Raw genomic sequence first — 23867 nt, forward strand, 5'->3', positions numbered from 1 at the left:
TAAAGTTTTCTGGCGCATGTAGGACAATTCCAGTAAATCTCTTGAGTGTCCCCGGAGAGGGGGGTCTGAAATAAACTCAGAGGACAGAGAAGTGGACAAACTCCGAACTCCGCCCCCCGACCCCCACCCCCACCCCCCTTTAATCACTTCCTTCCTAAACCCATTTTACAGACAGAAGCCTGAGACCAGGGGAGCTAGAGTACCTGGCTACAAATGCGATTCTCCGAGTTTAACACACCTCCAACGCAGCGCGGCTGCGGAGCCGGCGACTTCCGCGCCTCCGGCCGCCAGGGGGCGCTCGGCCGGCCGCCGATTCCGCGAGAGACGCGGCTGGGAGGAGGGGCCCGACTCGGCAAGATGGCGTCGTTCGCGTTGTTGCGCCCCTTCTCCAGGCTGCTGCCCCCGACCAGGCTCCCGAGCGGCTGTGAGTGCCCTTCCTCGCGCAGGCCGACCCGACCTCCCAGCTTGCCCCTCCCCGGGTGAACCCAGCCCGCGGGGGCAGGGGGCAGCTGTGACCCAGGCTCGTCCTGCAGTGACCTTCGCCGGCTCGCGTCCCGGAGCCCACGCCACCCCCCATCGCTGATTCTCGGCTCCCGGTCACTCGCCACCGACCCTCCTCCAAGTGCCAGCCGACCCCTCTTGGTCTCTGCGAAGGGCCTTTGGGTTCCTCCTCCCTCCGCTTTGCTGGAGGGGAGACCCTACCGGGAGCGCTTCCTGCCCTCCCACGCCCTCCGAGGGTCCGCAAAAGCCTGTAAACGAGGCTTGGAAGGCATCCTGGGGGCAGGGGCCACCGGTCTGGCTCTGCCGGTGGCCCAGGGCGAGTTACTTGACCTCTCAGAACCTGTTCCCTTGGCTGTTTAAGTTGGGGGTTGGGGGTGTTGAAGGGAGAATTAACAGCGGTAATACACATGTAAATGTGAGAGGTGTTTTTCCCGCGAGGTGGTAAGTTATAGATTTACAGACTCTCTGTCTCCTTTCAGCTTCAGCGCGGTCAAAGTTCTATGTTCGGGAGCCCATCCATGACAAGCCTGACTGGCTGAAAGTTGGGTTCGCCGTGGGCACCTCCGTCTTCATGTGGATCTATGTAAGCCTTTACTGCTTTACGTCGTGCGTCCCCGACACAGTGAGGGGGACAAACATCAGTGTGAGATTGAATATTGTCAGCAGATCGCCCACACAACACAGTAGGATATTTATGTAATTGCTGATAACATATTTTTCTATGAGGAAAATCCCAAAGACTGAAAAAATGTTAAGATTTCAGCAGCATCAAGAAAATATGATGAAGCTGAAATTTGTCATCATTGTTACTTAGCTTGGTTCTGTCATGAATGGCAGTTTTACTACATATTAATTCTCCTTTATTTTATTAATGAGGGTGGAGGCTGGTTGGGGTTTTATGAAGGCACTTTTTTTCAGATGCCATAGGGACAAACCATCAGGGAACAAGGTATACAAATAACATCCCGTTAGACTTCCAAAACCTAATGTTTTATACAAACCAATGTTTGTATAAATATATTGTTGGAAATTATACTTAGTGTGTAGTAGCTTACATGCAAAAACTCTGTAATCTTTTAAACAACACTGTTTGCTAGGTACTATTATTGTTGACCTTGAACAGATGAAGGAAACACTTGGAGAAATTAGTTTGCTGAATGGGGCTCTCCCTGACTTCAGAACTAGCTAGCCACACTATAGACAGCTGTGAAATACTACTCCCTATAGATAAATTTTGAAAAAGTTGATTCAAAGTATCTGTGCTACATTAGTATTTAAAATTTTTGTTCTGTATCTAATGGGTTTGAGGCTTCCTCCACTGCCCCCACTTCCAAATCTTAAATCTCTTATTTTGGATTTTCTCATGAAAGTCGTTCAGCTCTTTCACATGGAAAGGAGTGAGAGATGTTGAAAGTCACTTACAACCTAACAACAGCAACTAATCCTTTTTTTAATGTTTGTTATAATGAAACTTTATACATTCTTAAAGTTGTCCTAAAAAGAAGCTTAATTGCTGCTGAGAGCTCTGATAGAAATTAAATCTTGAATTGCAGCAAATGTCACCCTATACCAACCATTGTTCCAGTTGCATATTCTGTGAGACAGTGGTTCTAAGAAAGTAGCCATCCTCCATGAGGTCAAATTAATACACATGCGTATAGTTGGGGGATGGGATTCGTCATTCACTCACAGTATCACACTTCTAAGGTTAGAAGTATTACACACACCAACCTGCCTATATCCCATTTAATAATCAAGTTCTACATTGTCGTGCTGGTTTAGCCCCTCCGTGGTAAGGCTTTCCATTCCATTACCCACTGGAGTGAAGTAATCTATTTGGAAAAAGATGAATTTAAACTTCAAGGGTTGCCTTCTCAAATGGAGTTTGTCAAGTTGTAGTGAACAAGTATATACCTAATACATATACATAGTTTTTGGACTTTTGCTTCTTAGCCTTTACTTTCGTTTTTTTTGTGTGTTTTTTTTAAATTTATTTTTTTCCAGTTAAAGTGACACTCAATATTTTATATTAGTTTCAGGTGCACAGAATAATGGTTAAACAGTTATATAATTTCTGCAGTGATCCCCTGATTAGTCTGGTACCCACCTGGCACTATACATAGTTGTTGCAACATTACTGACCACATTCTCTATGCTGTACTTTACATCCACATCTTAGCCTTTTATTTCTAACTGAAATAGTTCTAATTCTTTTAATCTGTCCTTATTCCTTTGCAAAATGTAAATATTAGCTAGCCTCCCCTCCTCTTTAAGTTGCCAGGAAGATTACGTTTCTAACTGTAACTGTTACCTCCTTCTAGCTCATTAAACAACATAATGAAGATGTTTTAGAGTATAAAAGAAGAAATGGGTTGGAGTAAACTTTTTAAACACTTACATGGTAAGTATGCAATTTTATTGGATGAATAGATTATGCAAATTATTTTGAACTTTTTAAAATAATGTATTTTGGTAGTTTTTTTTTTTAAAATTAGGTTTATGCTTTTTAGTACCTATATTCCTGTCTGATGAATTTATGAATTTTTAATACCTTGGCTCAAGCATTATTAGCATAATCATTTTTAACCATTGTGCTTTGACTGTGTTCAAAGAAAATTATGTTTAAGAATGAAACCCAAATCATATTATTTTGTTAAATCTAATAGGGCTGTACACAGTGCCTTCATAGCACTTATAAAAAATTATCATTATTTGTGTATATATTCCTTACTTAATATCTGTTTGTCATGTACCACACTTGAGTATAAATCCCATGAAAACAGGAACCCTGTCTATTTTAGCCTTTACTTTCGCTTGTACTCAGCAACTTGCTCAGTGCCTGGCCCAACTGGGAGCTTCATATTTAGAATAGATTTATATATAAGGGCAGCAGATTGTTAAAATTTTTACTGCATGACCATTTCATTATGATTGTTGCTACAACTAACACCCAATTGGACAATTCCTGGACAATAGCTGCAAACAAGGTAGTATATATAGTCTATGATTCTGTGATTTAAAAGAGTGAGTTTATTTATATATATATATATATATATATATATATATGGTGCAATATTGAAAATCCTCTTAAAGAAATCCTGTATTAACCCTTTTGTAAAGTAAAAAAATCATACTTATGAATCTCAACTTTCATAGATTTGGTTGATTAAAGTAGATAACATATCTGCTGAATAAAATATTAATCAATAATATATTTTTTCCTCCCCATATTTAACAACTTTCAAACTCAGCTCTACGGTTTGCTTATCCAAATTTTTTGCTGCTTTTTTTTCTATTTCACTACTTCAGTCAGCCAATCTAGAGGTAAAAATGAAATAGGTATTTAAATCAAAACCAGATGCTTTTGCTACTCTTTCGTACTTCAAATAAAATATTTCTTGCTAAAACTTAAGTAAAATGAGGGGTTGATATCTCTGTGGATTTGTTTTCTAGACTTTCATGCTCTAAGGTGAATTTTTGCTGGTTAATGCTATAGTTTTAATTTTTTTCTCTTCATTATAGGTGTGCTCCATATAGCAACTAAAGCAGTTCAATCTGCTGAGCTGTAAATGTGAGAGAAAAAGTTATATGTGAATATGTGTCAAGTCAGCATTTATGTTTTGCATCATAAATGAAAAAATAAAAACGCTTCTGTGTTCTTCAGATTATGTATGTTGTGACAATGTGTAGAAAATGTCAATTCTAAGTACATTATTAATAGTATTTCAATGTGGAAGGTACCATCTGATAACGGTCAGTAGTAATTAAAGACACATTGGTAAGAAAACTTGTTAAGGAGATATATTAAAAAATCACTGTTGAACTAGTTAGTCCTTATATCTTTAATTTCTAATCAAAACACTTATTCTTTAGTGGATCACGGTGATAGAATTACTTTATTACTCAAAATACAAAAGAGCTCAAATACTCTTTTTCTTCTCAACTGGCCATTTTGGTTAAGTCGCAAAGTAAAGATGAATCCTATTACCAGAGTTTCTTTTCATTCTATTTCTTTGAAATTAAATAATTTTCATTTGGGTGACTGGTTATAGCAACATGAGGTTTCTTGTCCCTTTTTGCTAATACGACTTTCATCCAATGATTAGCAAACTCCTGACTGTTTTTTAAAGGGGGGGGGGGGGGAGGGTTAACAGATACACATTAAAATATACTGCGTTTATTCCTCATCATAACCTTTTTTTGTGAATCAGTTAAAACATTTATATGCCACTTTGTTAACTTGTAATTTAAACAGTGTACCATATATTTAAAAATTTAATATTTGTATCTCCATTCTGATGTTAAGTGGAAAGGTTTATTGCCTTATAATTGGTTTTGTGTGTGTTTTGGGGTCTGGCCAACACTTATTCTGGGAGATTCATGGCTCAGTAACTTTGGAAGTCATTTTGAATATAAATTCAGTTACATTATTTTGGAATAATTATTTAATCCAAATCCAGGGAAAGACCAGATATAACAGTACCTATTAACTTGTCAATATGGAGTCCTAGCAGATAGAGCCTGAAAGGACCTTAGGGGTCATGTGTACCAGTCTCATAATTTTACAGATGCAAGAACCAGAGGTGAAGAGTGATTTGCCTTACATCACTGTTGTAGGTAGAATAGTGGACTCCCAAAGATAACCATGTCCTACTCCGTAGAATCTCTATGTATGTTAGGTTATGTGGCAGAGGAGAATTAGGGTTGCAAATGGAATTAAATTTGCTCATCAGCTGACACTGAAATGGGGACTATCCTGGGTTATCTGGTTGGACCCATTGTAATCACAAGGGTGCTTGTAAGTGGAAGAGGGCCACACGAGTGTGTGAGAGTGGTGTGATGTGAGAAAGACTCAACTGGCCATTGCTAGCTTTGAAGATGGAAGGGGTCCAAGAGCCAAGGAATGGAAAAGTAAACAAATTCTCCCGTGGAACCTCCAGAAGGCAACACAGCCCTGTTGTCACCTTGATTAAGCCCTAAGAGAGCCGTGTCAGATTTCTCATCTGTAAAACTGTAGGGTAATAAATGCTTTCTGTTGTTTTAAACCACTGAGTTTGTTATAGCAGCAGTAGGAAACTATTGTCACAGGGTAATAGAGAGAGACCAAGAAGTCAGGTATCAACTCTAATCCAAGGCACTTTGCACCAAAAAGACACTTAAAAATTTGTATCCCTAAAGGGAACAGAAAACTCTAAAGCACTCGAAATTCTGGAAACTGAGAGCCTTAGTTGACAATAATAACTGTCACTTCAATAAACAATATCTACTATACGTCGGTTACCCAGTGTGGACTTTCATCTTGACTGTGCCTCTTTAACTCCAGGGGGAGCCATTCGTGAAGCCATTTGGGACTGTCCAAAATGGTGGAAATCTATCTGCTATCCCCTACATACAGTAGCCAGTACTCCGATGTGGCTATTGAGCATTTGGAATGTGATTAGTGTGACTTAATTTTTAACATCATTTAATTTTAATTATGTAGCCACAAGGGGCTGTGGCAGCTGTATTAGCACAGATGTGGATTATTCTGTGAGGAACACCTAGAATTGTGCTACATAGTGGTGCTGGTTAAAAAAAAAAAAGCTTTGTAAATTAAATATTGAAATCTAACTTAAACTATGCTAAGGTAATAAAAAGGTTATGAGGATACAGAATGACTCACAGACCCCAAGAACAGGAATACACCTAGACTCAGAAATAACTGGGGCCTGGGATTCAGATGTCATCTTCTGCCCTTGGCTCTGCAGTTTGTGTATCTGCTTTATTTCCTCTGCACACGGAACTTCTCTTCCCCAATCCACATTGTAAAGAGAAGGCCACAGTCAGTAGTTCCTAGGTTTACATTTCAGTTCAAGAGAGTAGCTGAACTGAACAAGAATCATTCTGATTATAAATTCCCAAGAGAAACGTCAAATGATGGTTCCTTTAGTAGTGATGTGAAAGAGTTTCCGTAAGAAAAGAGGACACAAAATACAGTCATATGTCAAATACAGTCAAGTTTTTTATTAGATCAAAGTCAGGTAGACCTTTTGTTAGGTTTAGTGCCTGTGAGGTAGTCATTTAAATTATTTTCTTAAGTTGCCATGGAAAAAACATAGGCTATATGAACTCAATTTCAAGTATAAGAAGTTGTTATGCATTGAATTGGGTCCCCCCAAAAAAGATAGATTTAAATCCTAACCCCAGTATCTCAGAATGTGACCTAATTTGGAAACGGTAGTTGCAGACGTAGTTAGTTGACTTCATACTAGTGTAGGCTGGGCCCTTAATCCAATATGACTGGTGTGTTTATAAGGAGAGGAGACAGACACACAGAGAAGACAGCCATGTAATGATGGAGGCAGAGAGGGAAATGACACATCTCTATAAGCCAAGGATTACTAGCAAATATCAGGAGCTAAAAGAAGCAAAGAAGGGTTCTCCACAGGTTTCTGAGGGGTATGGCCCTGCCCATACCTTCATTTCAGACTTCTGGCCTCCATCACTGTGAGAGAAATTTCTGTTTTAAGCCATCCACATGTGTAGTGATTTGTTATGGTAGCCTTAGGGAAATAATACAGATGTGTTAGGGAACGTCCTGTGTATTTTGTTACAGAAGAGAGAGTGAGTAGATGGGGAGGAGAGTTCTGAGTGTCCTCCAAGAATAGTTTCAGAATTTACCATCTTGATTACCCTTTCCCCTTCATTTTATCTAAATATTTTAAATATTTAGGTAAAGAGGATACTTTTATTAGGACTTTCTTAATAGCTTGCCAATTTATTTGTCTTCCTAGATACTCTTCTAAATGGTTTCACTTTATATCCATATTGATCTGTTGAAAGTACAGGTCATAGCCTAAGAATTTAGTGCTAAGAAAAACAAAGCTGTTTTCTAGCTTTCTGTGGAGCCCGGAAATCACTCAGTCTTTGACAATTTCTTTTAATTACATAGCACTTAGGCCTTGAATAAGTATGATTAATATTGCCAGGAGAGGACCCTTACAGTATGTTTTCAAAACTAATACCATCTTTGTCAACAGTCACAATTAAGTGGAGGTCATCTTAGATAAACCAAGTTATCTCTGACCCTAGATTCTTGTTTTTCCAACAAGACCAAGAAAAATGTCAAGGATGTAGACTCAAGGGCAGCATTATAACTAAGCATGTGACTGAGAGCTGGGAAACTTGCCTGAGCCTCACAGTCTTCTACAGCAAAGACCTAATGTTAAAATTCTCTCAGGTTCGGGAGAAAGAACTCGCCACAGAGTGAATTTGACAACGCACAAGCATGTCCTCTCTTGAGAAATGTTTTATCAAGATGTGAAAAAAGTTTGCCATCAAAATGGAAATCCACGTATCCTACAGGAGCAGTAGAGTAGGTAGAAAATTCCCTTTCATCCAAGGGGCATGACCTTTTAATGACTAAGATGAAAAGGGATCTGGAGAAGTGGCACTATTTGTCTCAGTGTTTGCCTTTCCCAGCTGGGATAGCCACAATCATGAGGACACGATAAGCTCCCCACTGGACTTTACCATCTATGAGACACGATGGTGGAATAAAAAGGATGCTGTCATGTGTGCACTGAAAGGCAGCAGAACATAGTAAGGGAGCCTTGAGCTTCGGCCTAGGCTGGAAGTCAAAACCTAGCACTGCCTCCTCCAATGAGCTGATGTGTTCCCCACCTAATGTGCTTTAGCGCTCACAACAACCCTAGGAATAAAGGGAGTATCCACATGTTACTCAGACCAGGTGTCTGACTCCCCAACTCGTGCTCTTAACCCCGCAGTATTATACTACCTTGATTTTTTTTCAGATGTTAACACAGGGATGATCAATGTTCCCCCACACACTCCTTAGAATTGTTCAGAGGATGAAGCACAAATATAGATGTGACGCTACTTTGGGAAAAGTTTTTAAAGTCTATACATGTGTGTTATTTTTGAATGATTTAAACCAGTTTGGTTGTAACCAAAGCCCTTAGATTACATCTAATACTGACGTCTGATCAGAAATTTCTTTGTGATCATTGACCCTATTGACAGAGGGTTGGCAGCTACCCTTGAGAAAAGGTACTGGTTCAGTCAGAAATTATCATCTCTGTGAGTGATTGCAGGAATCACATCTTGCTCATTGAAGAATGCCTTGGAACAGTGCCTAACACATAATAGATACTCGATAAATGTTTGTGAAATAAATTATAACCAATCCCCTGCAGCTGGCAGGGTCCCTAGCTACTGTCGCCATGTTGACAGATACTTATAGACAGTTGGGCTGACAGATCAGGTGGCTGCTATGGAAGCGGGGGATGATCCAGAAGGCCTTGGACTACATCCAGGTCCTGAGTCTACAACTGAGCTCTGAAGGGGATCCTTGAATAGTTGTTCTGGGAGCCATCATCATTTACAAATGTTTACTCAGAAGAACCATTTTTAGGGGAGCTTCCAACACATTAAATAACTCTAATGCATGCAGTATAAATACATTTACTGCTTTTGACTATTCCTCTCCGTGGCAACCAAATCATAATTCAACCCTAAGTACATGAAGGAAAGAATGAGCTGCAATGGTAGACAGATTTGTTTTATAATTTTAAATCCGATACAGCGAATATGGAAGTGGTTCGGAGTGTTCTGGACAGATTTGGTTTTGTCAACCTGTCCTCGCTGCTAGCAGTTCATTAAACATTCTACACCACCAGGGAAACAGCTGATTGCTAGTTGTTGCAGGATGTGTATCTGATGCTGGTCAAAGGTAGCAAGTACTAATCTGCGTTTTGTTGCTTTCAAGACTACCTAACTTTTTTTTTTTTTTTTTTTTTAGTTTCAGGTGTACAAAGCAATGTAATAGACATTTACACCCCTCACAAAGTGATAACCACCCCCCCAATCTATTACCTCTCTGACATCATATATAGCTGTTACTATACCATTGCCTCTATTCCCTGTACTCCGCATCCTGTGACTACACACATATTTAATTATAGATGACGATGACATTCAGTATTATTCAATTTCAACTTCAGGTGTACACTGCAGTGGTCAGGCATCTACACAGTCCATGAAGTGGTCTCCCTGATAAGTCCAGTGCCCACCTGGCACTGCACATAACCTTTACAACATTATTGATTAGAGGACTACCTAACTTCTTGGTGGAGGGTCTGGGCCTCAGCCCCTTCTCCTGCTGCCTGGGAGTCTAAATCTGACCTCTCATTAACCAAAGATTACCCAATGGCTCTTGTTAAGTGTTTAATCCCTAGAAGTACCTATCTATTCTGAGTATTCAAAAAGCAGTTCTGACCATTGGCTTGTACTCTTCAAAAGAGAATATGTTAAATATTGTTAGAATTGCTTTCAGAACTAGAATCTCCAAGGAATGTTTAGCTACTTAAGTAACAAATGAGCAAATATTTTGTCTGTAACTTGCCTTAGAGAACTTGGAACTAGAAAGACTATGTTCATGTCCTTAAAAAAAGACCCCCAGTCCCTGGACATTCCTCCCCACCACCGTTTACTAAAGAGAAAAATTTCCAACCCCCTCAGAGGGTTGAAGTGAGAATTAAACGAGATAATATGTGAAAGTGCTTTATAACCTGTCAAGTGCCAAACACACATAAGGGATTGCTATAGTAGGAAACCGTCCCTACCAAAGATTAATCATTTATAAAATGTTATAAACATAAATGATTGGTTTTCATATTCAAACTCTGACAAATTGTAGCCACGAGGCAAGTAATTGAAATCTGGGGTGAAAACTAACAATCTAGCATTTTCAGTTGATTTGGAAATACTAGTTTCACATCTCAGAGTAATATACAGCATTCGGGGGCTTGTGTTTAAAGTCATTGTAACAGGGAATTGCCTAGCGAGGCAACCATTGCCTGGGAATTGCACGATCTGAACATGAGCCAGGGCGCTAACGGAAGGCTGCGGCTACCCTGCTCTTACCGCTCCATTTCAGGAAACTTTCAGCCACCTTTTTGACTCCGTTAGGATAGCTAACGGACTACGTGAGTTAAAGTGGGTTCAGATTTCATCCGGTATGCTAACCCATGTCTATGTTCCGGATGCGAACCAAAACCAGTTCTAGCCTTCCTTGAGGAATTCCACTCCGCGGAACAGTACGGAGCAGGCAGGTGAAGGCACTTCTCGGTTCCCCATCCCTTTTCTGAGATGCCGCCACCAGCTCTTGGACCCCAGAGAAAGCAACAGAGCTTGGAGACTGGGGTCGAGGGAGGATGGTGCGGACGACCCACTCCTACCCGTCCCCCGGGGCCGCCCGGGCGGGGTTGGGCAGGGGTCGTCGCCCCTCCCCGGGGCGGGGCTCGTTCCGGCTCACCGCGCCCGGCCGAGCTCCCGGCTACAGAGGCTGCAGCGCAGTGGGCGGCGGGCGCGATGTATCTCCGCAGGGCCGTCTCCAAGACCCTGGCGCTGCCGCTGAGGATGCCCCCCAGCCCGGCGCCGCTCCGGAAGGACGGTGAGTGCCAGGCGCTGGGCAGTTTGTCCAAGCCTGAAAAGTACAGGAGCCTCGCGCGCGGATCCCTGTAACCATCTGTCGCTGGTGGGCCAAACCCGACCCGGAGCAGCAGAAGCCTGAGTTGGAGATGGCGAGGAGAAATGGGAAAAGGGAAGGCGCCCGAAGTTCTTGGAGACTTTGAAAGGAGGGAGCCTTTCCAGCGCAGCTTCTGAATCTGCGCTAGAATTCCTGGGTTCGAATCTTGATCTTGGGCAAGTGATTTCGCCTCAGTTTTCTCGTCTGTAAAATGGGACTATCACGGTTGCGTTCCAATGGGTTACTATCTAGTTAAAGCGCTTAGAACAGTGCCAAGCTTACAAACTCTTGGCTGGCTAATTGTATTACTATAGGGACCAATGCACTCTCCAACTTCATGGGGAAGCAGAGGCATGAGTGGGAAGGTGGGCACTGACCAGTGAGCCAGGAAGGGTGCAGGACGTAGTGCCGCCCGAGTAGGTTAAGGCTCTTGAGTAAATAAGTCAGTACGTGGCCGGGGCGCGGCAGCCTCGACCCAGGAGCCCTGGCCCTGGCACCCCGGCGAGGAAGCGGCCTCCGAAGCACTTCACTTGGCGGTTGCAGGTAGACCTGGAGCTGTCCAGCTGTTTGGCTTGGTCATCCTTGTATCTGTAACCTTTAGGTGTGCGAATGCTGGGGAAGAGGAAGCATATTCAGAAAGTTCCTGGAGGGGAAGTTGCCGTGAAAGCTGGACGCTTATTAAATAAAAATTGAAAGGCACGAAAGCGCCAAGCATGGTACCTGCCACATTGCAGGTGCGCAGGTGCGAGCCTAGGAGTACTTGTCAGCGCACCAGGGTCGCGCTCCGGTGCGGTCCTGTCCCTGCCGGCTCTTTCCGAGTCCTCACCCGTCTCCCCTCCGTGTTCCGTACCCCTGATTGGTGGGGGGAGGCTTCTAGACCACCTCATAGAAAGTTCTCGGTTCTTCCTTCACGCCGCCTCACTTCCTAAGGCTTGTCAGGTGGCTTTGGCCCAGAGCGTGCATTTGAGCCGGAATGAGAGCAAGACTCCTGCGGAAAATTCCATGGGCCTTCGTTGTTCTTGTTTTTTTTTCACGTCGATTAGGCCAGTGGTGGTGACGATGCTGGTGGGAGGGAGGGAAGATCTGTCCAACTAGCTTTGTTTCTCTCTTAAAATGCTGGTGGGAAGAAGCTGCCTCACGACAAACAGAAATGAGGCGTCTTCGTTCTCCTTGATCTTTATACCGAATGAGATAGAGCACATTTTTTTCTTCGGTGAAATGGAGAAGCCATTCATCTTAAACTGCTGACGATAACGGGGCTGTTGTGACTGTGGGAGGGGAGAAAGCTGAGTCCCTTGACCTGGTCTTTCGGGTTATCTGTGCGCATCCCCCACGGTCATCACCCGCAGACAGACGCGTACACACTTTTTTGTTTTTGTTTTTTTTTTGGTAGCTGCACATGTTTCAAATAATGTCCTCCCCAACTTAAGGCAAAAGAAGTTTAAAATTTCTAAGTAGGCCGTGAGCGATACTGGTTGTAGCGATGCTAGTCTTTCTCTAATTTTCACCTAACTGCTTTTTTTGTAGCACCGATTTGCTTGTGTATCTGAAGAATTATTGTTGACTGGAAATTTGGCTTCAGTCATGGACATTAACCTTTTGGTTCTTTCTATTTTGATGAAAAATAAAATTGTTTCAGTTTTATTGAAGGATAAAATTGTAACTGCCTCATCAAATTTTGTCCTCTGGTGTTTGCTTTAAAAAATGTAACTTTTTAATGAATAAATAATTTAGGTTTATAATAGATCACTGGAAAAAACACAGAAAGACAAAATAGAAGTCACCTGTAATCCTACTACTCAGTGGATACCACTATTTATATGTTAGTATAGGAACGTTCCAGACCTCTTTTCCCGTATGCATTTTTCCCCTTGGGCACATTGCTTCCATATATCTGGGACAGTCCTGTATACATTATTTTGGTACAACTTTTCACTTAATGTATTGTAAATATTTTCTCAAGTAAATATTCTTCTGGAATATTTATAATGTCTATTTGTTTCCCATTGTATGAATATGCTAATTTGTCTAATTGAGCTTTCTTGAATATTTATTTCCCATTTCATTGCTCTTTTAAATAACTTTGCCATAATTGTATCTAACTCTTAAGTCTCTGATAATTTTATTTCTTCTTATTTAAAAAAATCTTTTTCATATTTATGTCATTGATAACTATGAATATTACACATTTCTATTTAATATTAAATATATTTTTAAACCAACAAAAGCTCCACTACAAGTCAATACCATAACCTCTTAGCAGAGTCTATTTGGGCACATTTGCAGGGAAAAAAAATTGTTTCTAAGAGATAGTCACTTACATTCAAACGAAGAACATACTTATGAAATCTGTCCAAGTCTGCTACTACAAAGATTTGTAATCAGTGCAAAGGTCTTAAGATTTGCCCTCTGCAAGTTATGACTTCTCACTGGTCCCCACACCCATATGCTCTATGACAGGTCACATCAAATTCCTTTGTCCTTTCCCAGTCACACAACTCACGCTTTGGCAAATGCTGTGCCTTCTGCCTCCAGTGCAATTTTCCCTTCCCTTATTTATCTGACAAACTCCTACTTTCCTTTAAAACTCAGGGAATATTTTTTAAATTGTGTCAGCTACCTTGAGCCAACTAGCTGAGTTTTTCCACTGTATTTTCATGGTATTGTTGCAGCTACTACTTATATCTATTACAGCATTTGTCATACTGCATTGCAATTATTTGTGTGCAGTTACTTGTCTGTACATCTGTTTCTTCTTTCTGTATTGTGAGCTACTCGACGCTAGGGACCTTGTGCGTCTTGTTTATGGTTTTTTCCTTAATGCTTCTAAGAATGCCAGACACATAATAGGTGTTCAACTGTATTTGTTGATGGATAAATAAATGTCTCTACTTTTTTTATCTTTAAAATAAAGAATTTGAGCTATGTGAACTTTAAGCTCCTTCTAGCTTTGAGTCTATTACAAAAATTTCAATTCCAGGGCATATAGTATGTACAAATTTTAGCACTATAGAGTAAATATATTTAAATACAACAATACAGCACTTTTATCTATCTCTATTTAGTTTCTACAGAATTGTACTTCTCTTTCTGATGTGACTTTGCTGTAACGTTTGCCTTAAAAAAGCTTCTCACTGCCCATGTTTAAAGGCTTTACATTAGAAAATGAACGCTTCTTCCTATATCTACATTTGTATTACAGATTTACAGAAGTGCGTTAAATTTCAACATAAATGTTTTATGTAGCATGCAAATTTTAAGTACAAATATATTTAATTCATTTTTTGGAAATGTCTTTTCCACTAAATCCTGTTGTGGAGTACATACAGTAAATGGATTTATTTTGCTAATATGCATCTCATTTGACGCTTACAATTGTTCAGTGCTTTTGTCATTTCTCCTCAGCCACACCTGTACTCCTTTCAAGAAAAGCATGATGCTAAGCATCAAAATGACAGGTTTCATAAGTACTTGTCAAATTAGATTGGGAAACTGTCAAGTGGAATTATTGCCCTACCTCGTAAAGCTGTCTTCCCTTAAGCTAATGTCACTTGATGTTAATAGAGTCTAGGTTCACTGAGCGGAAAATATTTTTAAGATGTAATTATTTAAAATAGCTTTGCTTAACTGGTATGAACACACCTAACTGTGTTTAAACTTGTTTTCTTAGCGTCTCTCAGATGGGTGTCCTCTAACAGATTCCCTGGGTCGCCTGGATCCAACACGATCTACTATCTGGTTGTTGGTGTCATAGGCAGTGCTGGTGGATACTACGTAAGTGTTGAAATAACCAGCGTGTTCAGCAACTCATGTATTTTCAACCTGTGGTAAAACTCAAAGCAATGTCAAGGGCAGGAAATGGGATTAATTAAATAACAAGATTCTGAAGATTTTTTTAAGTAGAAAAATCAACATTTTGTAATACCACTGAGTGTGGGTGACTTTCAATAAAAACAATGTCATTACAAATATTAAATATAATACCTGACATTTGAGTGTCATGTGACAGACTCATGGCTCATTGAATCATTACAATTCTAGAAGATAGGTACTGTTATTAACATTGAATAGGAACTGTTTTTGAAAGATTAACTTTTAAAAAAAATGAGTAGACTTTATTTTTTAGAGCAGCTTTAGGTTTACAAAAAAGGTAACAGAAAGTCATATTATTTGGAATTGGGGTTCCCAGGTACCTCCTCTCATCCCTGTCCCCCACCTTCCCCTATCAACAATCTTGCTTTAGTGTGGCACGTTTGTTACAACTGGTAAGTTAATATTGACACATTATTATTAACTAAAGTCTATAGTTTACATTAGGCTTCACTCTCTGTGTTGTACATTCTATGGGTTTTTACATTTGATAAATGTATAATGACATGTATCCACCATTACAGTATCATACAGAATAGTTTCACTAAAAATCCCCTGTACTTACCTATTCATTCCTCCCTCTTCTCCCCAATCTTTTTACTGTCTCCATTGTTTTTTGTTACTTTTATATCTTTATATACTTTTATTATTTAAAACAATTAATATTCATAATTTTTAAAAAATTCGAAATAGATATATAAAATTTTTAAAAATGTTTTCCTCCCTGGTCCTCATATCCATTCCCCACCCCCAGATAATAACTGTAAAACAAAGCTTTTAATATTGATAATATGATTTGGGAGCTAAAACAATGGACCATTTGTGAGTTAAATACGATAAACCTATTGAATCATTCCCCGTTTTGTCATAAACTTTGTAAGTCAAAATCTGATCTTCATTATGAATAAAAGTAAAATAAGTATATTCTTTGGAAGCTGTAAGAGTACACATCACTATGTTTTGGTTTGACCCTACAGACATATGCATAAAGGGATTTTTAGTCATAACTAGGAGCAATTTGTAGGACTATGTAGATGGCCAAACCGAAATACATATTCTAATCTTCAAAATTTTGAGAGCCTCAAGAAGTCAGGAAACTTCAAACATGTCACTTGTATTATTGCCCTCCACTAATCTACCAGCTTTCATTCATACCCAGATTCCTTTGCTTCTATCATCTTTCTGCTGTTTAATGTTGAATTCTTCCCAGGGCTACTATAGTTGGATATAGGCCTCTGGAAAAATCAATATTGGATTAGGCCATGCAATTATGTGGGACGCTGGAAGGCTGACATTCATCTGGGCATCTCTACACCCCTAATTATGTTTACTAGTGCCATACATGAACCTCTCCAGTCCGCTAAATCTTTCTTTGCCAAAGTTATGGAAGGTTATGAACTGGCTACTCCTGAGAGCCCTTTCTGGCCTTGTTCTCTCACAGTGGGCGTGCAAGTTGGACAAGTGATGAGCTCTGAGACCCTTGCAAGTCCCTTTCCATCTCTAAGATTATGTAGTTTTCATCTTGAATGTTGGAAGCCTTAATTCTCAAGAGTCTTGGGCTAATTTCAGGAGGAAATACAGAATGAGGGGCACTCGGAGACTTGTATTCTAGTCCTCCCCTGCCCTTCCTTGTCCTGTACTAAAGTAAGTTCTCTGTTAGATTTATCCGAATTAAATCCACAGATGCTCAGTAGCCAAGAGCAGTCTTTCATTTCCAAGTCAAATCTACTCTAAGGCCTCTTAGAATCTGAGAAAGGCCCAGGTCACTTCAATTTTTTTAGAATCTGCATATAATAAACAACATAATGCCAAACTGGTTTATAAAAGTTGTGGTATATTTTAAATGCTTTCATTTAATAAATAAGTCATATCACTTGGGAATAACCTCCCCCAAAGTCTAAATTTGAGATCCCCTCTTCTAACAGGCCTTTCTTCTATTCCGCTTGACTATATTAGATTTGGAAAAGCTAGATTCTCTGGGCCACTCATGAGTGTGAATTTTTCTAATGTCATCATCTCTTCAATTCTGCCTAAAGGAGCTTTTTCCTCCCCTTGTGTTCTAGCCCCTTGAATGAGAAGTCCCTAATGTCCCTGGGGTCATTGCTGCTGGAATGGTCATTTCAGGGAAATGAACTTCGCACAGGTTCACCTTTGGTGTATTGCAAACCGAGGGTGCTGACTCAGCATATTGGTCCGATAAGCTGTCTTTGTCTACTGTGTGTGTTCTCAGTTTTCTGTTAGAGCATTTGTTTCTTTTCTTTTTTTAAAGAATTCTACCTAATTATAAAGGCTTTCAAAGGGGAAACAAAAGAATGGATGTTGTGCATTGATTGGTTTCTCTTCTTTGAATTGTATATACCTTTGAACTTAAGCTTTGCATGATGAATATAAATCATGATGGAAAAAACGCTCAAGAAATAAACTTAAGCACACATTTACTTTCAGACTTATAGGACAGTAACATCAGAGCAAGCCAAACACACTGAACATACAGCGGATTTGAAAGAAAAAACCAAAGCAGAGTTACAGCCATTTCAAGGTAAAGTGAATTTATTATCATTTTTTCCTTAAGGCACTGATTTCCATCATCTTAGCCTAGCAACAAACACTATTTGCTTTTGGCTTGTTTACTAACTAAATCCAGACTGGTTCTGGGTAGGAGTTTGCTCAGAAAGGAAAAGCCCAGCCAAAACCTAGAGAATACTGTTCTTTGTTTTGGATGAGTGCATTTGATAAAAGAAATGTTTTACATTTATACTGCTGATCATGAGTTTTGACTTCTTTGTATGGTAAATTTACTTTTCTCCTACTGAGGCTTCCATTCATGCAGGCATAATTTTAGTATCTGTCTCTCTCAGCAGCATGATCCTTCATTTCCCTCATTATTTTTTCAAATCATAAAACTAATTTTTGTTTCAGCTTTGGACCAGTCTTTGCCCAAAGTATACTTGACATTAGTGGAGGGACACTGAGTCCCTCAGTTGATCCAATTAATAAAATGGCAACTATAGGAACAGAAACTTTACATTATCAACCTAATGTATATTTCTTGCCTTAAACTGCTTGCTTTAAATCATACTTTTCCCCATCTCAACTATAATGCAATTATGATCACTTACTATGATCAATTTTTGGGGACAGAGATAATAGCTGCTCATGGACCAGTTTTAATTTTTTAGTCATGACAATAGTAAGAAACAATATCATCAGTAAACATTACTGAATATAATCTTGTGGAGGCTGATTGTAATAATAATAAAATAGAGCCTTTCCATAGCAGCTTAGTGGTTTTAAACCCCTTTTTATACGTAGTGTTTTAATCAGTTTTCACAATGCCTCTGTGCGATAAATATTTTTAATATCCCCATTTTGCAGATGACAGAACTGAGGTTGAGAATGGATTAATGATTCCTCAGTCATCGACTAGTAAGTTGGCTACTTTTCTATGCTATCTCATATGACAGGTTGGCTGTATATTTTCCTGTTCTTTGTATCTGAGTAAATAATATATGTAAATTATCTTTTAAGTTCAATAGGTTCGAAAGGTTTATAGAAAAGCAGATTCCCCATTTTCCCTCCCCAGAGGCAACCAATAATACCAGTTTTTCTGAATCTTCCTGGAAAAAGTCTTTGTAAATATAACTACCTAGGTATATAACTTATCCCCTTTTGTCCTAATACAAATAGTACCAAACTAACTAGGAAAAACCAAAACATTGGTTTTTCCTTGTTTCTTCACTTAACAGTCTACCTTGAAGACCTTACATATCAGTACATGTAGATCTGTCTCCTTGTTTAAAATGACTGCACAGTGATCCACTGTCTTCCCATGCTCTTTCAATTAATACTTTGCTTCTTAACACTAAAAATACCTTATGACCCAGCAATTCCACTTCTGGGTGTTTATCCAAAGAAACCTAAAACACTAATTTCAAAAAATATGTGCACCCCTATGTTTACTGCAGCACTATTCACAATAGCCAAGATATGGAAACCAAAATGCCCATCAATAGATGATTGGATAAAGAAATTGTGGTACATTTATACAATGGAATATTACTTTGCCACAAAAAAGAATGAAATCTTACCTTTTGCAACAACATGGATGGACCTAAAGAATATCATCCTGAGTAAAATAAGTCAGACTGAGAATGACAAATACCATATGAGCTCACTTATATGTGGAATCTAAAGAACAGAATAAATGAGCAAACAAAACAGAAATAGACTCAGAGATACAGAGAAAAAACTGATGGTTGCTAAACGGGAAGAGGGGTTAGGGGATGGGGGGGAAGGTGAAGTGATTAGAAAGTACAAATTTGTTGTCACAAAATAGTTATGGGATGTGAAATACAGTATGGGGAAAATAATCAGTAATGTTGTAAAGACATGTAGGGGGTCAGATGGGTACTAGAGTTATTGGGTACATCACTTCATAGATTATGTAAACGCCCAAACATTGTGCAGTACACCTGAAACTAATATAAAATAATGTTGAATGTCAATTATAATTACATAGTATATACATATTTAATTATAACTTATATAAGTATATATATTACATATATAGTCACGGGATGTAAAGTACAGCATAGGGAATATAGTCAATGGTATAGTGACAGCTATATACAATGTCAGAGGGGTAATAGACTTGGGGGGCTTATCATTTTGTGAGGGGCATAAATGTTTAATCATTATGTTGTTTTGTACAACTAATAAAAAATTACTCAAAAAAATTTATACTTTGATTGATGGACTAAATCTTAAAGGTGAAAAAGAGAACCTTTCGGGAGCGGCGAAATCAAGTTCAGAACCCCCTGAAGTACCTTCAGTGGAAGTTCAGGCGGTTGCTGCTGGAGAATTCCCCGATGCCACTGTTGCTGTCCTAACAGAGGCTTCAGTGGGTCCCCACCCTGCGGAGGCTGCCCGGGTGGAGACCACGGCAGTCGGTGCTGAAACTGGGCTAGAGGTTCCAAATGCAGCCACCGGCGAAACCGCAGAAGTCAGCACCGAAACGACCTCAGAGGTTACCAGTGCAGCTCTGGGTGAAACTGATGCCATTAAAAATGATAAAACAGAGAACGAAAGCAATGGTGAATTTGCTGAACTAGAAAAAGGAAATTCTCCAGTTGAGTCAGAATCCTCGGCTGAGGATGATTTACAGGAAGAAGCCAGTGTGGGTTCTGAGGCCACCTCTGCTCAAGGCTAATTTCATGCTGAATGACACTTCAGCAAAAACTTCAATAGAGTCTGATAGGTGCTTTTGTAGGTTTAGTAACCTCAGTTTTTTTTTTAAAAGCCTGCTTTTCTGGAAAACTGTAATATGCCTTGAAGAGTTTTGGTATCTACTGACAGGTTTCAGGATTGAGTGATTTGAGATTTTATATGTCTGAAGAGTTTTCTAGTCTCTGAGATAGAATATGACAATGCAGTCAAGAGCTTCAAGAGTTTCATTGTGGATTTAAATTCTATATCATAGGAATTGAGCTATCTATACCACCCGCATTCCTGTTAATTTTGCTATACCTTTATTTTTACTTCAGTGTGTGTAAATCTAGATTCTTGAATTTTGATTTGAACCCATTTAAATAAAATTGGAAAATCTAGTGCTTCTATTTTTATTCATTAATATTTACATGTATAAATATTATATATTAACATATGCACATATATCATCACATGAATATTGCGATATTATCATGTAACCTAAGGAGAACTCTGCATATAGCAATATATACGTCCTTTCTCCCATCAATATTAGCTGGGGGCTGTGCTGATATTTTCCATTTCCGTTTAGTTCAGTTCAATCACTGTTTATTGAGGACTTAACACTTTGTGCCAGGAACCATTCATTCCTTCGCTCATTCATGTATTCAACAAATATTAACGGAGCACCTGTAACCTACCAGTTTTAAGTGCTGAGAATTTAAAAAAAGATAAAAATTCCTACGCTTCCCAGTTTATATTCTAGAGTATGATCAAACAATAAACAAGATATATTGAAAACAAGAAAGTGAAAGGGTTATAAGTGTTGGTTAGAGGTGGAAATTGTAATTTTGGAGAGGGTAGCCAGAGAAGGCCTTACTGTGAAGCTGTCTTGTGAATAAAAACATGAAGGATGCATAAGGGACCTAGTCATGAGGACATGCGGGCAGGAAGGGGGAGAGCGAGGGAGGATCATTGCAGGTGGGGGAACTGAGAAGGCAAAGGATCTGAAGCACTATGAGATATATATATATATAAATACACAAATTTGAGGCATTCCAAGGTGGCCAGTGTGGCTACAGTGGAGTGGAAAGAGGGAGCATAGTTGGAGATGATTTCGAAGAGAAAGAGAATGGTTATGCAGGGACGGGTCAGATCCTGCAGGGTCTAGGAAGATTTGGGCTGTTACTTGAAGTTGTGGTGGATGCTGCGGGGCTCTGCCTGGATCCCCTTAACTGGGACAGCACGTTTATTCCCAGCCGCTGTGAGTGCTACACCCCCCCCCCCCCCCCCCCCCCCCCCCCCCCCGTCACCCCAGGCGGCTCACAACAATGACTGACTGCAACCGTGATACAAAAGGTGGGGCCCCAAGCTAACCAGGGAGGGGCTCAGGCTGAAGTTGGTTTCCAGCGGAGATTACATCCTTGCTTAGCTTTTTCCCCCTGTCCTACCCACTTTCCTTCCCCGATTCTCCTGAGAGCATCCTTTCAATAAATCATTTGCCTCAAAATTCCTGCTTCAAGCTGTTCTAGGGAACGCCACCTAAGATAATTGGCTTGGGATGTGGTTCTAGGAAGCGGACCCTAAGAATAGGATTCTGGAATCATATCACTCTCCAGCAAGGGGGCAGCCAGGACCCCATCACTGCTGGTAGGTGGAGGAAGGCTAGTCCCTATCTGTCTGTAGCGGTGTGATTGCTCAGATTTTCACCCATGCTAAACTAGGGTGAGATGTGAGTGGAAGATGATATAATGTCAAATTCTGAGGTACAGGATGGTATCTTGGGTTTGTTGTGAATTTGTCTCAATATCAACTCTGCATTAGACTCAGAAGTCTGAGGCCCATGGCACAATTAAGGGATGCTGTTTTACTCAACGCCCTGTAAGATGGAGCAGAAATATTACCGAGTGCCACTCTTAAGTTATCAACACACATGCAAAAAAGCATTCTTCTCCACTGTTACGGTTAGGATGGGTTCTGCTGCAAGTAACAGAAAACTCAAAATGGAGTAAACAACAGACAGACAGTTATTATCTAAGTAGATATCCTGAGGTCGAGCAGCTCCAGGGTTGGTTTATTCTGTGGCTCGCTCGTCAAGAACCAGGTTGTTTCTATTATTCTGCTCTATTATCAAGAATGTTTGGGCTTTATCGTTGGTAGGCTTTCTTCATAATCACAGGGTGAATCACTACAATTCTAGGTATTTTACTGAGCCACAATAACGTCCACCAGAAGCCTTTCAAAGACAAGAATTTCCGCCTCTTAAAAAAAATAATTTAAATACATTTTTTTCAACATTTTATTGTGGAAATTTTCAAACAAAAGTAGATAGAACAGCAGAAGGAATCTTCATGTGCCCTGCAATGCGGACTTATTAATGCTCAACTCTTGGCAAATCTTGTATTCATAGTCCTACCCACTTATCTTCCACCACCACTGCCTGTACTTAGGATAATAATGACAACAGTAACAACAATTAGTGTTTAGTAATCCTAATTATCTGGTCAGGGATCAAATTTCATCATCTGCCTCATAAGGGTTACCCCCCCACCCCAGTTTGTTTTTTGAATCAGAATCTAATTAAAGTCCTCAAATTGCAATTGGTCGATACATATATTCTTAAGTCCCTTTTTCTATAGGTCCCCCCTCTATCTCTCTTTTGTTTTTCTTTACAATTTATTTTTTTAATAAACTGGGTCATTTGATCTGTAGAATTTTTCACAGTCTGGATTATGCGTTTTTGTTTTGTTTTGTTTTAACATGTCCCTCTGCCCTGTACTGCCTCTGAGCTTGTACAGTATTTAGAGCTATAGGTTTGATCACAGTTAGGTGTATTGTTTTGGCAGGAATATGTCATAGGTGGTATTCACACTTCCATCAGGAGACATACAATATCTGACTGGTTTTCTCTTTGTGATGTTAGACATTATGGTGATACTGTAATTTTGTCATTATTTATGTATTAGCAGGACTACTTCCCTAAAGGGGAACTTCTTTCACCAACTGTTTGCTTACACTGAGATACAGTTCAAACAGGAAAGACAGAATAAGGATTTGTATCTTTCTTTTTATTTCCAGTTTTCAAAATAATGAGATGGCTCCCTAGCATCCTCCATATGCGACCAATAAATTATTTTTTAGCATCATTATGAACCATTTAAACATAATGTATGTGCTTCAATCAATTGCAGTTATTATCCTTACTAATGCTCAAATTTCTCATCATTGACACATGGGAGATTCTTCAAGTGGGCTTCTGAATCCTTTTGACTCAACCCTCATAGTCTTGGTTAGCTTCCTTGCTTTCTGGTATGATGAGATGTAAATATCCTACACCAGCCTCAGAGTCAGCTTTTTCTTTAAGGAGCACTGCTTCTTTTCAATGTGATTGTAGTCTTTGAGGATTTCAGGATTTAAACTACAATCTGCGTGATTAAGGGGTGTCCATTGCTGCTATTGGGTTGGTCATTGCATCCAGGCATTTCAGTGGACAGAGCTAAGAAGTACATTTTTAAAAAAGATAACATATATCATGAATTCGTACTGATACTTCTAATTCAAAGTTAGGGCCACAGGGTTTTTACAACTTAACCTGATTGATCTTCTGTTCCACTCCAAAAATTTGCATCTCAAAGACACCAACAGAATTACTCAAGTGATTTGTCGCACAACACACAAACTGCAGTCCCGAAATAACAAATGCTCTCATTAGTAATATAATTACTAAAAACACTTCAGGATTTATTTTTGGAGTACTTGTTAC

General features: G+C 39.6%; 3 protein-coding genes across 3 annotated transcripts in view; 2 read left to right on the forward strand and 1 right to left on the reverse strand.

The window, feature by feature from the left end:
• NAA15 (N-alpha-acetyltransferase 15, NatA auxiliary subunit) overlaps window positions 1-23867 on the reverse strand; it is a 124289-nt gene that overhangs the window by 63199 nt on the left and 37223 nt on the right. The gene's annotated exons all lie outside the window — the stretch shown is intronic.
• NDUFC1 (NADH:ubiquinone oxidoreductase subunit C1) lies at window positions 265-4164 on the forward strand. The gene is made up of 4 exons (XM_019730842.3): window positions 265-424; window positions 981-1084; window positions 2823-2902; window positions 4024-4164. Exons 1-3 carry the CDS (start codon window positions 358-360, stop codon window positions 2880-2882), a joined length of 231 nt encoding a protein of 76 aa, XP_019586401.1. The 5' UTR covers window positions 265-357; the 3' UTR covers window positions 2883-2902; window positions 4024-4164.
• MGARP (mitochondria localized glutamic acid rich protein) lies at window positions 10465-20505 on the forward strand. The gene is made up of 5 exons (XM_019730838.3): window positions 10465-10954; window positions 14700-14803; window positions 17345-17438; window positions 18275-18325; window positions 19669-20505. The coding sequence occupies exons 1-5, from the start codon at window positions 10651-10653 to the stop codon at window positions 20106-20108; spliced, it is 993 nt and encodes a 330-aa protein (XP_019586397.3). The 5' UTR covers window positions 10465-10650; the 3' UTR covers window positions 20109-20505.

This window comes from Rhinolophus sinicus, chromosome 15, assembly GCF_057876585.1.
Source record: "Rhinolophus sinicus isolate RSI-liver-muscle chromosome 15, RSI-T2T, whole genome shotgun sequence".
Classification (NCBI taxonomy): Eukaryota; Metazoa; Chordata; class Mammalia; order Chiroptera; family Rhinolophidae; genus Rhinolophus; species Rhinolophus sinicus.

Coding starts and splice junctions, on each gene's coding strand:
- MGARP (XM_019730838.3), top strand. CDS start 10,651: ATGCCGCCACCAGCTCTTGGACCCCAGAGAAAGCAACAGAGCTTGGAG. Junction 10,955..14,699: donor GGCGCCGCTCCGGAAGGACG/GTGAGTGCCAGG, acceptor TTGTTTTCTTAG/CGTCTCTCAGATGGGTGTCC. Junction 17,439..18,274: donor AGAGTTACAGCCATTTCAAG/GTAAAGTGAATT, acceptor CCCATTTTGCAG/ATGACAGAACTGAGGTTGAG.
- NDUFC1 (XM_019730842.3), top strand. CDS start 358: ATGGCGTCGTTCGCGTTGTTGCGCCCCTTCTCCAGGCTGCTGCCCCCG. Junction 425..980: donor GACCAGGCTCCCGAGCGGCT/GTGAGTGCCCTT, acceptor GTCTCCTTTCAG/CTTCAGCGCGGTCAAAGTTC. Junction 1,085..2,822: donor CCGTCTTCATGTGGATCTAT/GTAAGCCTTTAC, acceptor ACCTCCTTCTAG/CTCATTAAACAACATAATGA.